This window comes from Scatophagus argus, chromosome 21 (assembly GCF_020382885.2).
Source record: "Scatophagus argus isolate fScaArg1 chromosome 21, fScaArg1.pri, whole genome shotgun sequence".
Lineage (NCBI taxonomy): Eukaryota > Metazoa > Chordata > Actinopteri > Scatophagidae > Scatophagus > Scatophagus argus.
In genome coordinates, this window is record NC_058513.1 from 12,846,958 (window position 1) to 12,858,731 (window position 11,774).

Sequence of the window (11,774 nt, forward strand, 5' to 3'; positions counted from 1 at the left end):
GTTATACATCTATTTGTAACAGTATTTCTATTGCTACTCAAGTAAAAGATCTGAGATCTTCCACCTCAGATTGTCACAAAACATGTATGATTAGCAAACAGAATCTAATTCATCATAAGTGAACTATTGTTTACACGTATGCAGTAAAATGGGCCCTGTGAGCAGTGTTGGAAAGTAGCTTAGCTTACAGTTTTGAGGTACTTTGCTTTACTTATACTTTCATTAGCCTAAAATTAACAAACAGACACCAACAACAACACACTGTCCTCAGTCGCAGCTATGCCCCCGATGGGATATTCCTATAATTCCACCAGTATTCTAAATATACATGTGCCAGTGGTTTACTGTGATCAGTTGAGTTGATCCTATTCCTGTTGTTTATCTGCATATGTGATAAAATGTCACATAGACGGATTTTGGATTGTTGGAAGCAGTGTTTCCCAACCAGAAGTTTGGACCATTTTGGTCTTTGTGTCAATCTGAAGGGCCACAAGAAGATTAAAGATATATGAATTTCACAGAAAGACAGTGTTTTCCTTCGGTTGGTAAAAAGAAGCAGTTTTTACACTTGAGTAAATATCACAGAATCACAAAACATCGTGTATTTATTGATTTGGGCTTTGCCTCTCAAAGCCTCATGAGTTCAGTCAGTCCAGTTCTGAATACAGCACATGGATTATGCAGGTTGAATAGGCTATTATTTGATTGAAATGGAAATCTAATAGCTTTTATTTCATAACATGATCTCTTTGTAGAGCAGATTGTATACCTCCAGATCATATATTTGCCCGTTCTTCATCTGGATTGTCCCCTGACACATCTGCCCCGCTCTGTGAGCTTTCTTCTGCTCCACTTAATCCATCAGATCTCAGAGGAGGCAGACGTCACGTAAGACTGGCATCCTTAAGACACAAATGATCTAAAAACAGAAAATTAAATCATATGCTGCGTTATCTGTATGCACTTATCAGCATCCCCACTATGGACTGATGAACTGTAGAGATGCTGAATGTGGGAAACTACTTTGAGATCATTCACTATAATTGCTGACGGTACTGTTTTGTTAAGAAAGCTTCAGCGTGCTGCCTTTACGAGGACTGTGAATCTCATCTGGAGGTAACCAATGCACACAAGGCCTGGCTTTAAAGCTTAACACGGTACACAGTGTGCCTATACATTTCCCCACTTGAGTTTAGCACAGATTTAACGATGCAAGCTGTTACATAACAATTCGACTAATTTCTTTCTCTCCTGCAGAGAAAATCCATGTGGCCCTCACCAAGAAAACTACTTGGAATGTGTTGGAATTATGTAAATTCCTAAAACCGTTGCACTAGATTGAATAGGGAGGCTCTACCACCTCAAAATTTAAAACTCATGCTGTTGTTTTGCAGTGAAAATATTAAACAGAGGCCATTTGTGGAGTAACATGTTGTGTTCTGGCAGATAGTGTGCTGCTCTTTTTCAAAGTCTCCTCAGATTCACGTATGCACACCGCATACACAAGTAAAAGGAACAGGTCGGACGAGTTTATTCTCCTATTTTGTCAAATATCAGAGGGTGAACCTCAAGCCGTGCATTCTGCAGCTCTGCAGGCCGGATAGTGATATCTGCTGCTACATCTCATTATGTGTTGTTCATCTAATCCTCGGGTTAGTAATTTGCTTATATGCACTCATGAAGTTTAAAGCAGGATTATGCCCCTGGCAACCAAATGTCACTTAACTGCACATTCCTCATTGGATGGCAGGAGAAAATCCACTGCAAATCAGCAATTTAGTCAATACTTACTTTTACTGATTGTCTGAGAGACAACATTAACATTAAACACCAGTGATGGGGATGTCAATTAAGGTAAAACCATGGACTAACGTCAAGATTCACAGGAATTGATTTTTCAACAGCTTATGTTAAATCTGCATGTGAGTCAACCATTTAATGAGACATACTGTTGCTTTGTCAAAAGGCCTCATTTAGGTATATTTACATTTTCATTCTTTGTGTTGGCAGGATTTTTCTTCATAATTACTACCTGTCCAAAATGACACATGAAACAGTTCTGATATAACCACTTTTAAGAAATCCGAGTCATTTTTCCTTGTCCTTTAAGAGAACAAGAGAAAGCTCCAGGGTTGTGTCGGGAAGTGCGAGGGATAAGAGCTAATCAAAGGCTGACCTTCACAGCTCCCATCTCCCGCTAGTAATGATGACGCAGACAGATGCTATTGATTGGCACGACTCCCACATACACACATGTGCCGGTATCTCCGGTTAGACAGTGTAGGGTACGTGCTAAAGTCCCAGACAGAGTGCAGGGACTGGCTTTCACGTCCACATGTTAATAATTAAAGCACTTTTTCTAGAAATCAGGATCAGGGAAGTGTTCTGTTTTGTCTTGAAAAATAAAAGCCAAATGCCCCCCTCCCGCCCCACGATTTCCTTTTGACCTATATACTTCAGGAGGTATCACGAAGACCAGTCTCAGCCCGAGAGAGAGAATACACAAATACCTACATCAAATATTTATCCTTCTTTCTCGACCTCCGGCTTTTGGGAGCATTTTGAGAGTGTATGAGAAATAGTGAAGTGAGAAAGGTGGAGAAGAAGTGAGGCTCAGTGAAGTCATTTGTCCCCCCATCACAGCCCCTCTGAGGCTGCACTTGAGGCCGGTGAGCAACAGCAGAAAGAAGATTTTAGGACATCCATGTCTCCAATATGGACACTATTTATAGCCTTGAGAAAAGCTCTCTGTGCCATATCCCTCTGCAAAGCAAACGCACAGAGACATCACTTATGTAAGCCACATTACTCGCACCTTTTAACAGAACGTGCAGCTCGTGATGCTGGGTGAAGGCAGTGAAAATGAAACCGGCTTTGAAATGCAAATTGCTCATTGTGTTCCGGCTCAGAGCAGAAAATCCACAGTGTGTGTTTCATGCAAAACACCTGATCCATTTCACAAAGACAATCCAGATATTCCAAAATGGTTTTTTTTTATTATTATTGAAATGAGAAGTGGCTTTAAGTCTCAGGAGGCTGGGACTATTAAATGGCAAAATGTTAGAATACTAAAATGGCATCCATTGAATTTCAGCCATTATTGCGTGACAACAACAATCGCAAAGAGGAGTTAGTGCTGCAAAGGATATTCAGATGAAAGCCAAACTCTAAGTCAGCAGGCAAAACAATCACACACACACATAAGAAATGACACTTCATGTTAACAAAGAGCCCCCTACTGGCAGCAAAACATACAAACCAGCAGAGGACAAGGAAATGTAAACAAAAGATTGAGAACCATCAAGAATTATGTTTCTGCAGCCATACAAGTATGATTAATGATTGCAAGATAAACCCTAGTGAAACACCCACTAGCTCCCCAGCAGCTTACACAGCAGCCCTGAAAAATAGGCACAATAGTCTTTGGCTTTGGCTTTACAGCAAAAAAAAAAAGCAACAATGTCTGTAAAGGCTGAGCAAAGATCGGAAAGGATTACAATTCAACACCAAGGTGTAAGTCTTTATATCACTTTATATCAGCCTTTTAAAGCTGAAATAAAGTGAAAAGTCGATTTGCATAGACGCGCAAGCAGGAGTAAAACTCTGATTAGTTAATATAGAGGAAATGCTTTTTGCTGAGCTTCATTTCTTACATTCAAAAATTTACCTGCAATATAACTGTGAATTAAATGAGCGCTGAATGATGGTATTGATTCTGTATATAAGAATAGTTTGACACAACTTCACATGTATTAACTTGTACACAGTTGAAATGATTGGCTGTGAGGGACAATGTGTCTCAGAAACACAGTTAATAAGCCTGTATAAAGTAATAGGTTAAATGCTTCCATGTACATGTACTTTATATATTAAATAAACATGACACTCATCATCTGCATCTTTAAATTTTCTAATTTTGTGACATAAAACTCTACTAACTATAACAGAGTTAGAGTAGTTATATTTTAGTTAAAAGTTTAGTAGTTTTAACTCAATGTAGTTAAGTATTCATATCAATATGCTTGTATATTTACTATTGGGCAATCATCTACTACAATACAGTAGCAAAGAAAATAAATCAGTCAGTGAAGAAAATACAAAAGTAATAATTGATTGTTTTTATAGGAAAACTAAGTATAACTGCATGCATCAGAGGTGATATATGGTTTTATAACAATGTTTCAGTGTGGACACATATTTTGTCCTTTTGGAGGGTTATCTTCCTTTCCTTTTAGTCGTTACCTCCACACAGCTTCAACAGCAGCTTCTTGTAATCCCCAGAAGTATCACCCTGAGAAACAAAGTCATATCAATGTGAATTTCAAATGATCCTACATATGTATAACATAAAAAAGGAACCTTTCGTAAAAACATGGTGAGTGGGAGAATGGGACTTACTGAGATGTGGGTGTACAGTGATTTTCCATAAGTCTTCACATACGCCTGTCGGATGTCCAGCATGTCGACCTCGGAGCGGGACACCATGATACGGATGAGTGTTGTGTCCTTGGTCCCTGCTCCCTGTCAAAACATCACAATGTGACACTTGAGTGACTGCAGCTGGGAAATCTTATCACCCTTGTCACCCCCCACCTCACAGCAACATCAGTGCAGAAAACAGCTGGTTTGTGATAATTAAAATAAAATGTGATGATAAACAACAGATGTACCTGCATGGCCTTGTGCAGCCTTTCTGCAAAGTAGGCAGGGGTGTTCTTGATGCATTTCACTAAAAAAAAAAGGAGCACAAAGAAAAATGTTAGTCTTGTACGAGGCTGACAGATTTAAACACCAATTCAAAGTTTTTAAAAAACCTAACAGCATTGCTTAACTGCTCAAAACTAAAATGGCTGTAACTCTGTGGTTTTCAGGCTGACTCAGTTCATTTTATATAGCCCACAGCCCACAAGATGAAGTAGATTTTGATGCATTTCAAAATCTTTCTATTTCTAAATTGGCACATTGTAGGTCAAACTGCCAGTTTGCACCTGCAAGATATTTTTAGTCCTTCCAGGAAACCCTTTCGAAAAGCAAACATCTTTGACAAGTGACATCAACATAAACTTCAACAAGTTTTCTTTGGAAAGCCATTACAGTTCGGTTGAGGTTTGGAGAAGGAAAGAGACATAGGAACATACCCACAGCCACCATGCCAGACTCCAGATTGCCAGACATTTCTCTGCAGATACTCTTCTCAATGTCTCGCCCACACATCTGCTGGTACTCCTGGAAGACTAATAAAGGAAAGAAACACAGGTGAGATAATCCTAACATTTGAAAACATATGTGAAATGTTTACTAAATAAAGGCCAAACATGTGTAGTTATGACCCTGGAAAAGCAGAAGCAGAGGTCTTATGATGAAATTCAAGAGTTGGAGGAAGAAAAATAATCTAGGGGAAGTACAACAATGGTGAAATTACACACCTGCACGCAGGTGAGGCTTGCTGCGGGCACACAGGATGGCATTAAACTGGGACTCATCAGTTCCAACTTTATTTTCCCCAGCAGCATACAGTTTCTGTTACCCAGGCGGACACACACAAATTTAAAAAAGGAACATGATCAGACTTGCTAATTACTTCCCACGATTGTAACGACACCAAACTGACTTACTTGAGCATCCTGTTTGACCAGTGAGATGTCGACAGTCTCACGTTCGTCACGATTTCCCTAGACAGAGTAAGACACATTGTACTCGTTGAACATACACTTCGTGGGCGGGGTTCATACTTGAACTTTTACTTTATGAAGCAGGTGTAAAACTTGCAGCAGCTACCTGGCAGAGAGAGACCAAGAGTCTGCGGAAATGACCGGAGGTGTCGCTGCTGATGGCGTCCTCCAGGCTCTTTCCATACTCTGGAAGGTAGATGTTGCTTTTTAACAAATTACATCCATTTGCAAAGCATTTGCATCTTGTTAGACAGCATCAATGAAAACTGATGGAGCAAGGGCCTACATTGTATTCTGAATAAGACAGACTCTGTGTTAACTGTATATACCTCACAATTATAAGGTCAAACTATTTTGTCCTAGCTCTAATCAATGTTCTACTTTTACAAAAGTACTCCTATTCTGTTTTTTAGTAATTTAAAGCCTATTTTAAAATAATACGGGAAGGGCTGAAGACAGTGTCACTGAAAATTAGTAGGTTTTTATTTTACTTAACTTAAATGGTGAAAAGAAAAGACAGTCACAAGGCTCCATCATTTTTTTACAAAAATCTATACAATGTCAAGTCAAAACTCACCAGCTTTGTAGATTCTGCTAATTTCACAAATCTCTGCATTTGAGCGTGATGAAAGAATCTCAATCAAACAAGCTTCATCAGTTCCTGCCCCCTGAAAAATATAAACAAAAGCCTTAGAAGACATTCAAAGACACAGTTAGTTCATAAAGCAAAAATGGTGAACATTCATTGGTCAACAGTCAAGAGACGAGTCTTAACTTGACTGGCCTTCACTTGCACATCACTTTTGTTAGTCTTATTCTCCTGTTACATGATGAGTCACACAATGTGGTTTGGACTACAAAACCAAAATCCAAGCATGTGCTGAGACAACAACTTCAGCTTCCAACCTTTATAGCCTCTCTGAGTTGAGCTGCATCAAAGTGTGCAGGGCTCATCATCATAGCAAGAACCAGATTCTCAAAGTTTCCAGTGAGCTCAGACTTCAGGTCCTTAATTAAATCCTAAGAGGAAAAACACACACAAGAATTTAACATGAGAGCAAAGTCAACCTAAATACAGTTGCCATAACAGGTCAATGACAAGCGCCAGATTACAAAATTTCAACTGAAATAAACAAACAAAAAATCTGTATTATCAGATAAAAATGTTTGACAGCATACCTTCCCATAAGTTGTTTTATAGGCTGCAACCATTGGCACCCTTTGCTTGTTGGTACGATTTCCCAGAAGTTCAATAATGGCATTCTCATCAGTCCCTGTTCAAAATATTTATCAAGGGCAGAAAAGGGAATGAGCAAACCTCATCAGTATGGAGTAATGATTCTGATGGGTTTAACACACTCAAGTAAACACTGCATACTGACCAAAACCCTTCATAGCTTTTCGAAGAACTTCAACATCCCTCAGTGGATCAGCCCCTGGAAAGTCTTTTATAGAACCCCTGTACCCTTTCTAAAAAACAAAACAAACATAAGAAATAAAAACATTACAAGATAAAACACAGCACAGTTACAATAGGGGAGTTTTAACAAGCTGTATGTATGTGCATTGGAACATAGTTTTAGAAAAGTCTTGGAATGAAGGCAAATGAATCTTACGGGAATGGCAGGAGCCTGAGGGTTGGACGGAACTCCACTTCCATATCCAGGCACTGAGGGGTTAGTCGCTGGGGCTCCAGGGTAATTTGGCATTGGCTGGCCTGGGGCGGGACCCCCTGGGTATCCCTGCTGAGGTCCTCCTGGCTGCAAACACAAGGCAGCTGTAAGTGCTAAGTCCATGGTGATAAACCTCATACAGAACAAATAAGGTTCAAGTAGGACTGGTGAAGATAAGGTGATTTCAGCAAACATGAGATTTAACTTAAGCCAGTCCATATGTTGTTAGTGACGCAACACTGAAGAGGTGAAGAGTGAGAAAATAATTTACGTACCACTCCAGATCCACCTGGTGCTGCACCCCAGCCTCCACCTGCACAGAAAATATTGACATAACATTCAAAACGCAATTCATTTTCAGAACAAAAGAAAACAAAGTTCTATACACATATAGTCCTCACCTGCTGGAGGCATGGAGGGATAACCTCCTGCTCCAGACTGCGCTTGGTATCCTCCTGTCTGAGGAGGGAAGCCTCCAGCTGGAGATGGGTAACCACCGGCCTGGGGAGGGTAGCCCCCTGCTGCTGGGGGGTAACCGCCTGCTGCGGGAGGGTAACCGCCGGCCGGGGGTGGGTATCCACCTGCCTGAGGGGGGTAGCCTCCTGCTGCAGGAGGGTAGCCGCCTGCTGCTGGTGGGTAGCCACCCTGTGCGGGAGGGTAGCCGCCTTGAGGAGGAGGGTAGCCGCCTGCTTGGGGTGGATATGCACCTGGTTGAGGTGGGTAGCCCCCTGCCTGTGGTGGGTATCCACCAGACTGAGGAGGGTATCCTGGGTAGCTCATCTTCAGAACCTGGAGGTGACATGAAGTTGTGACATCAGTTTGGGTTTAAAAGTTGTTTAAATCATCCATCCTGCCTCCAAAAATTCCCCATGGTACTTTTTCTGTTGGTCCAAAAAGATATTGGGGTGAAGGTTGATAATGAAGTGTCAGCGGTCAGCATAAAGACTATGTGCACAGCATTCATTCTGACCGTAAACAAGCAGCCATTGTTGCTGTCTCACATGGAGGCATTCCTTCATTTGTCTGTCTAATTTCCAAGAATGTAACACAAACAAGAATGTGCAAAATGGATTTCAAGTGAGTGATTTAGTTCCTGAAATAGTTAGCCACTTATTTGGACAAAATGAGTTAGTTCAAGTTGTGTAATAATATAATTAATTCTAAAATAATGTTTCAACAACTTACAATCACACACACAAAAAAACCCACCCAATCTTGCACCCATTTGGGGATGCCCTAATCAGTCTGTAAATGAATGATTACGATGCAACTTCAGACAAGGACCTCACAAAGTTTGTTCTGACTACACTTGGGAATTTGACCACATCTCTTTTATGACGACAGAACCTCACCACTTCCATCTGCCCAGAACAGTGTGCTCATTGTTTTTTTAACGGAGTTTTTCTTCCCCTTTTTTCAAACAGCACCAGAGCAAACAGTGCAAATGTGTCATGTGCAAACTTGCACGGGTCCCCAAATCTTTTCATTTAGACATTATGAATCTTCAGGGGACCTCATCCATTTGAAGGGCTGTTTATGGAATTACCCAAGTGTTTAGGTGCCTCTGTGTCGCCCTTTAACAAATCAAAACACCAATTACAGCTGCAGGTCTGTCAGTTGTAATGAGTGATAATCTGGCAGACTGTAAATTCACTTTGTTTACATGTACACAAGAAACCAGTTACTGGGAGAAATGAATGTTTTTGACAATAAAGTGAGCCCCACAGTTTTTCCTCAGGCACCTGAATGTTTTGGGTATGTAAAGGCAACTTATTTAAAGAAGCAGTTAAACAAAGATTACACAGCTGTATAACCAATTAACTTTAGTTTTGGTAAGAGTTCACACTGAGGTAATCTGAATTCAGATGCACCACTGTGTTCTTTAAGCGGACATAGACACACTGTTAGAGGTGACTTCAGGAAGGGCGTTTGATTGCTGACACTCCTCTGTTAGTTCCCAGCCCTCTCCTTTAAACCCTTGTAAAGTGAGGCTTTTACGTGCTATCGTAACTACCACCATCTCCACCACAGCAAGCCAAGGATGCGTTAAATAAGTGTGAAAGTCCGGAATCCAGATGAGTTTTAGCATGACAAAATCATCACCGCGGTTCATGACATCTAACAGTTTGGTTCGTTGCAATCACATTATTAAAAATGAGAACAATTCAAGTCCTCAGACTGCTACTTTCGAGATTGCGTACATTTTTTACACTTCATGTTACGATGTGATGAACAATGAACAGCAGGAAAACATTAGTCTCACTAAGCATCACGGGCCTGTTTTTTCAACTCGTCAACAAGCCACGATAAGATTTTACATCAACGTTACTCTTATAACCAAGTTATATGCCACATTAATAAGCCGAGTACAGGTATATTACGCTATCAAGCCTAACTAAGCTAATCATTAATTACACGTCATTGCCGTCTTTGATGTCCAAGCTGTTGCAGGGCCCGTTAACGTTACATAACACCCTAACGAAGTTTAACGTCAACGTTCATCTGACTGTTTAGCATTTAGCTAGCATCCAGTCTGAAAACGTACCGGGAACGACGATTATCACCTTAGACAGACATGGTTAGAAATGTCAAAAAGATTCAAATACTTTTATGAAGAAGAAACAGCACGGTTACCGTTCAACGGCTAATTTAAACGCCGGTTCTGTCTGTTTAATTGGGCGAGGCTAATTTCCTACATTCCTCAGGCAGGACAGCCACCTAACGTTGATGGACGGCGCAAATCTTATTAAAGTACTTGCGGAACTTCGTCGTCGTCAGTAACGCAGTGCAGGAGCAACATTTTGTGGCACTTATGGTCAAAAACAAGAACATTTTCGTTACTTACTTTTTTGACACGGGCTTCTGATCCAGGAAGAGACTTGCAGAGATCAGCGGAGTGGGTGGGTCCTGCATACCGTTTCCGTCGTGCAGTAATAACCTTTGCCTGGTTGTTGCTTCGGCCATTGGAGAGAGGGAAGCTGATGTTGACTCAGCGGGCTATGTTGTGTCATTCTCCCTACGGGCAACACTAGAATATTTGTCTACAAGTGATCAGATTTATTTCGATGGTGATATAACAGGAACAGCATTGTGAACATTGGTGGAAATTTTTTATTGATTAAAAACATTTAAGAAAACTTCATTTGATTCTGCTTTGTCTTCTTAAAGGTCATGAAAATGTTCAAATCTCCAAGATCCCCTCCCAGTGGTGGACTTTACGCACGTCTGGCCGTCCTGGGTGAGGGATCCCTCCTCTGTTGCTCACCCTGAGGTTTCTCCCATTTTTTTTTCCTGTGAAAGGTTTTTCTGGGAGTTTTTCCTTAGTCGATGTGAGGGTCGAAGGTCACAGGATGTTGCTATGATGTTATGTAAAGCCCTTTGAGACAAACTGCTTGTAAAAATGGGCTATACAAATGAAGTTATCTTGTCTTGGGGCAGGGAGGGCAGCCCCATCGACCCCACCCCGACTCGTACTCTCTAAGGTGGCTTTCCGCTCTCTCTGCCCTAACAGTGGAGAAAACATGATGAAGCCCCTCTGGCGTGACCTTGCAGAGGGTAAAACTGCAGTGCCATAAGCTGTGCCACATGCTAGAAAAGAATTAGGAGCTGTTGTTTGCATTATGACTTTCTGTGTGATGGTTTTTTATTTATTTATTTTTTACCTTACCCATCGGATAACATGAGTCCACCAGTGACTAGCATGGATGTATAACACCAATCAGGATATGACCCATAGAAGCTTTTGTTTGTTAAACTAAATAAAAAAAAAGTTACTTAAAGATCTTTTGAGTTTATGGTCTGAGCTGGCCAACTGAAGAAACACAACTGCACACATTCAATGAGCCGAGTGACCATGAAATAAACCCAAAAGCTAGAAAACTTTCTTTGACGTATGCGACAGGTGAGCACTGCTCATTGGACTGAGCCACTAAATTGATTTTAATAAAATAATGCTGGTTCACATGATCTGTTAGAAATAATATAATAAATAATGCTCAATCGTGAGGGTGAGTTTTCGATAACCTAATGAGCAACTGCTCCTTAATTATTTGAGAATGATGTTTCAGTATCACCCCCAAACACTAGATGGCAGCAGTCTACTGGTGGTCAAGGCAAGCAGGCCTGGTCGTGCACCGGCTCTTGGCCTCGCAGTCAGTCAGACACACAGAAAAGAAAACCCGGATTGTCAGTGAAGACATACTCGGTAACCGCTTGGTGATTCATGTCAAATAGACAAAAAAGATTTAAGAATCATTTACAGGTTTATTTTATGGATGTTCATGATTAATCTTAAAACTAATGAGGGAAAATATCACTTGTACTTTCCTTTTACTTTATCACCACAATTAGTAACAAAAATCCTCATAAACATAGTATTGTAGCCTAAAGTTTGGCAATACAACAGGTTACGTAACAAATCAAAAAATGA

The 11,774-nt window shown here is 40.7% G+C and overlaps 1 protein-coding gene across 2 annotated transcripts; it reads right to left on the reverse strand.

Annotated features, from left to right (window-relative positions):
- Positions 1–2,974: 2,974 nt before the first annotated feature.
- Positions 2,975–10,343, reverse strand: LOC124052220 (annexin A4-like). 2 transcript variants are annotated; one of them, XM_046376208.1, is made up of 15 exons: positions 10,191–10,343; positions 7,747–8,134; positions 7,621–7,658; positions 7,289–7,432; positions 7,055–7,142; positions 6,852–6,946; positions 6,579–6,692; positions 6,250–6,340; positions 5,779–5,858; positions 5,616–5,672; positions 5,427–5,520; positions 5,139–5,234; positions 4,671–4,729; positions 4,399–4,521; positions 2,975–4,291 (listed from the first exon to the last, which is right to left on the reverse strand). In XM_046376208.1, the coding sequence occupies exons 2-15, from the start codon at positions 8,123–8,125 to the stop codon at positions 4,232–4,234; spliced, it is 1,518 nt and encodes a 505-aa protein (XP_046232164.1). In that variant the 5' UTR covers positions 8,126–8,134; positions 10,191–10,343; the 3' UTR covers positions 2,975–4,231. The 2 variants fall into 2 exon arrangements, with proteins under 2 accessions (XP_046232164.1, XP_046232165.1); XM_046376209.1 differs by lacking the exon at positions 10,191–10,343 and adding an exon at positions 9,980–10,136.
- Between the last annotated feature and the right edge of the window lie 1,431 nt (positions 10,344–11,774).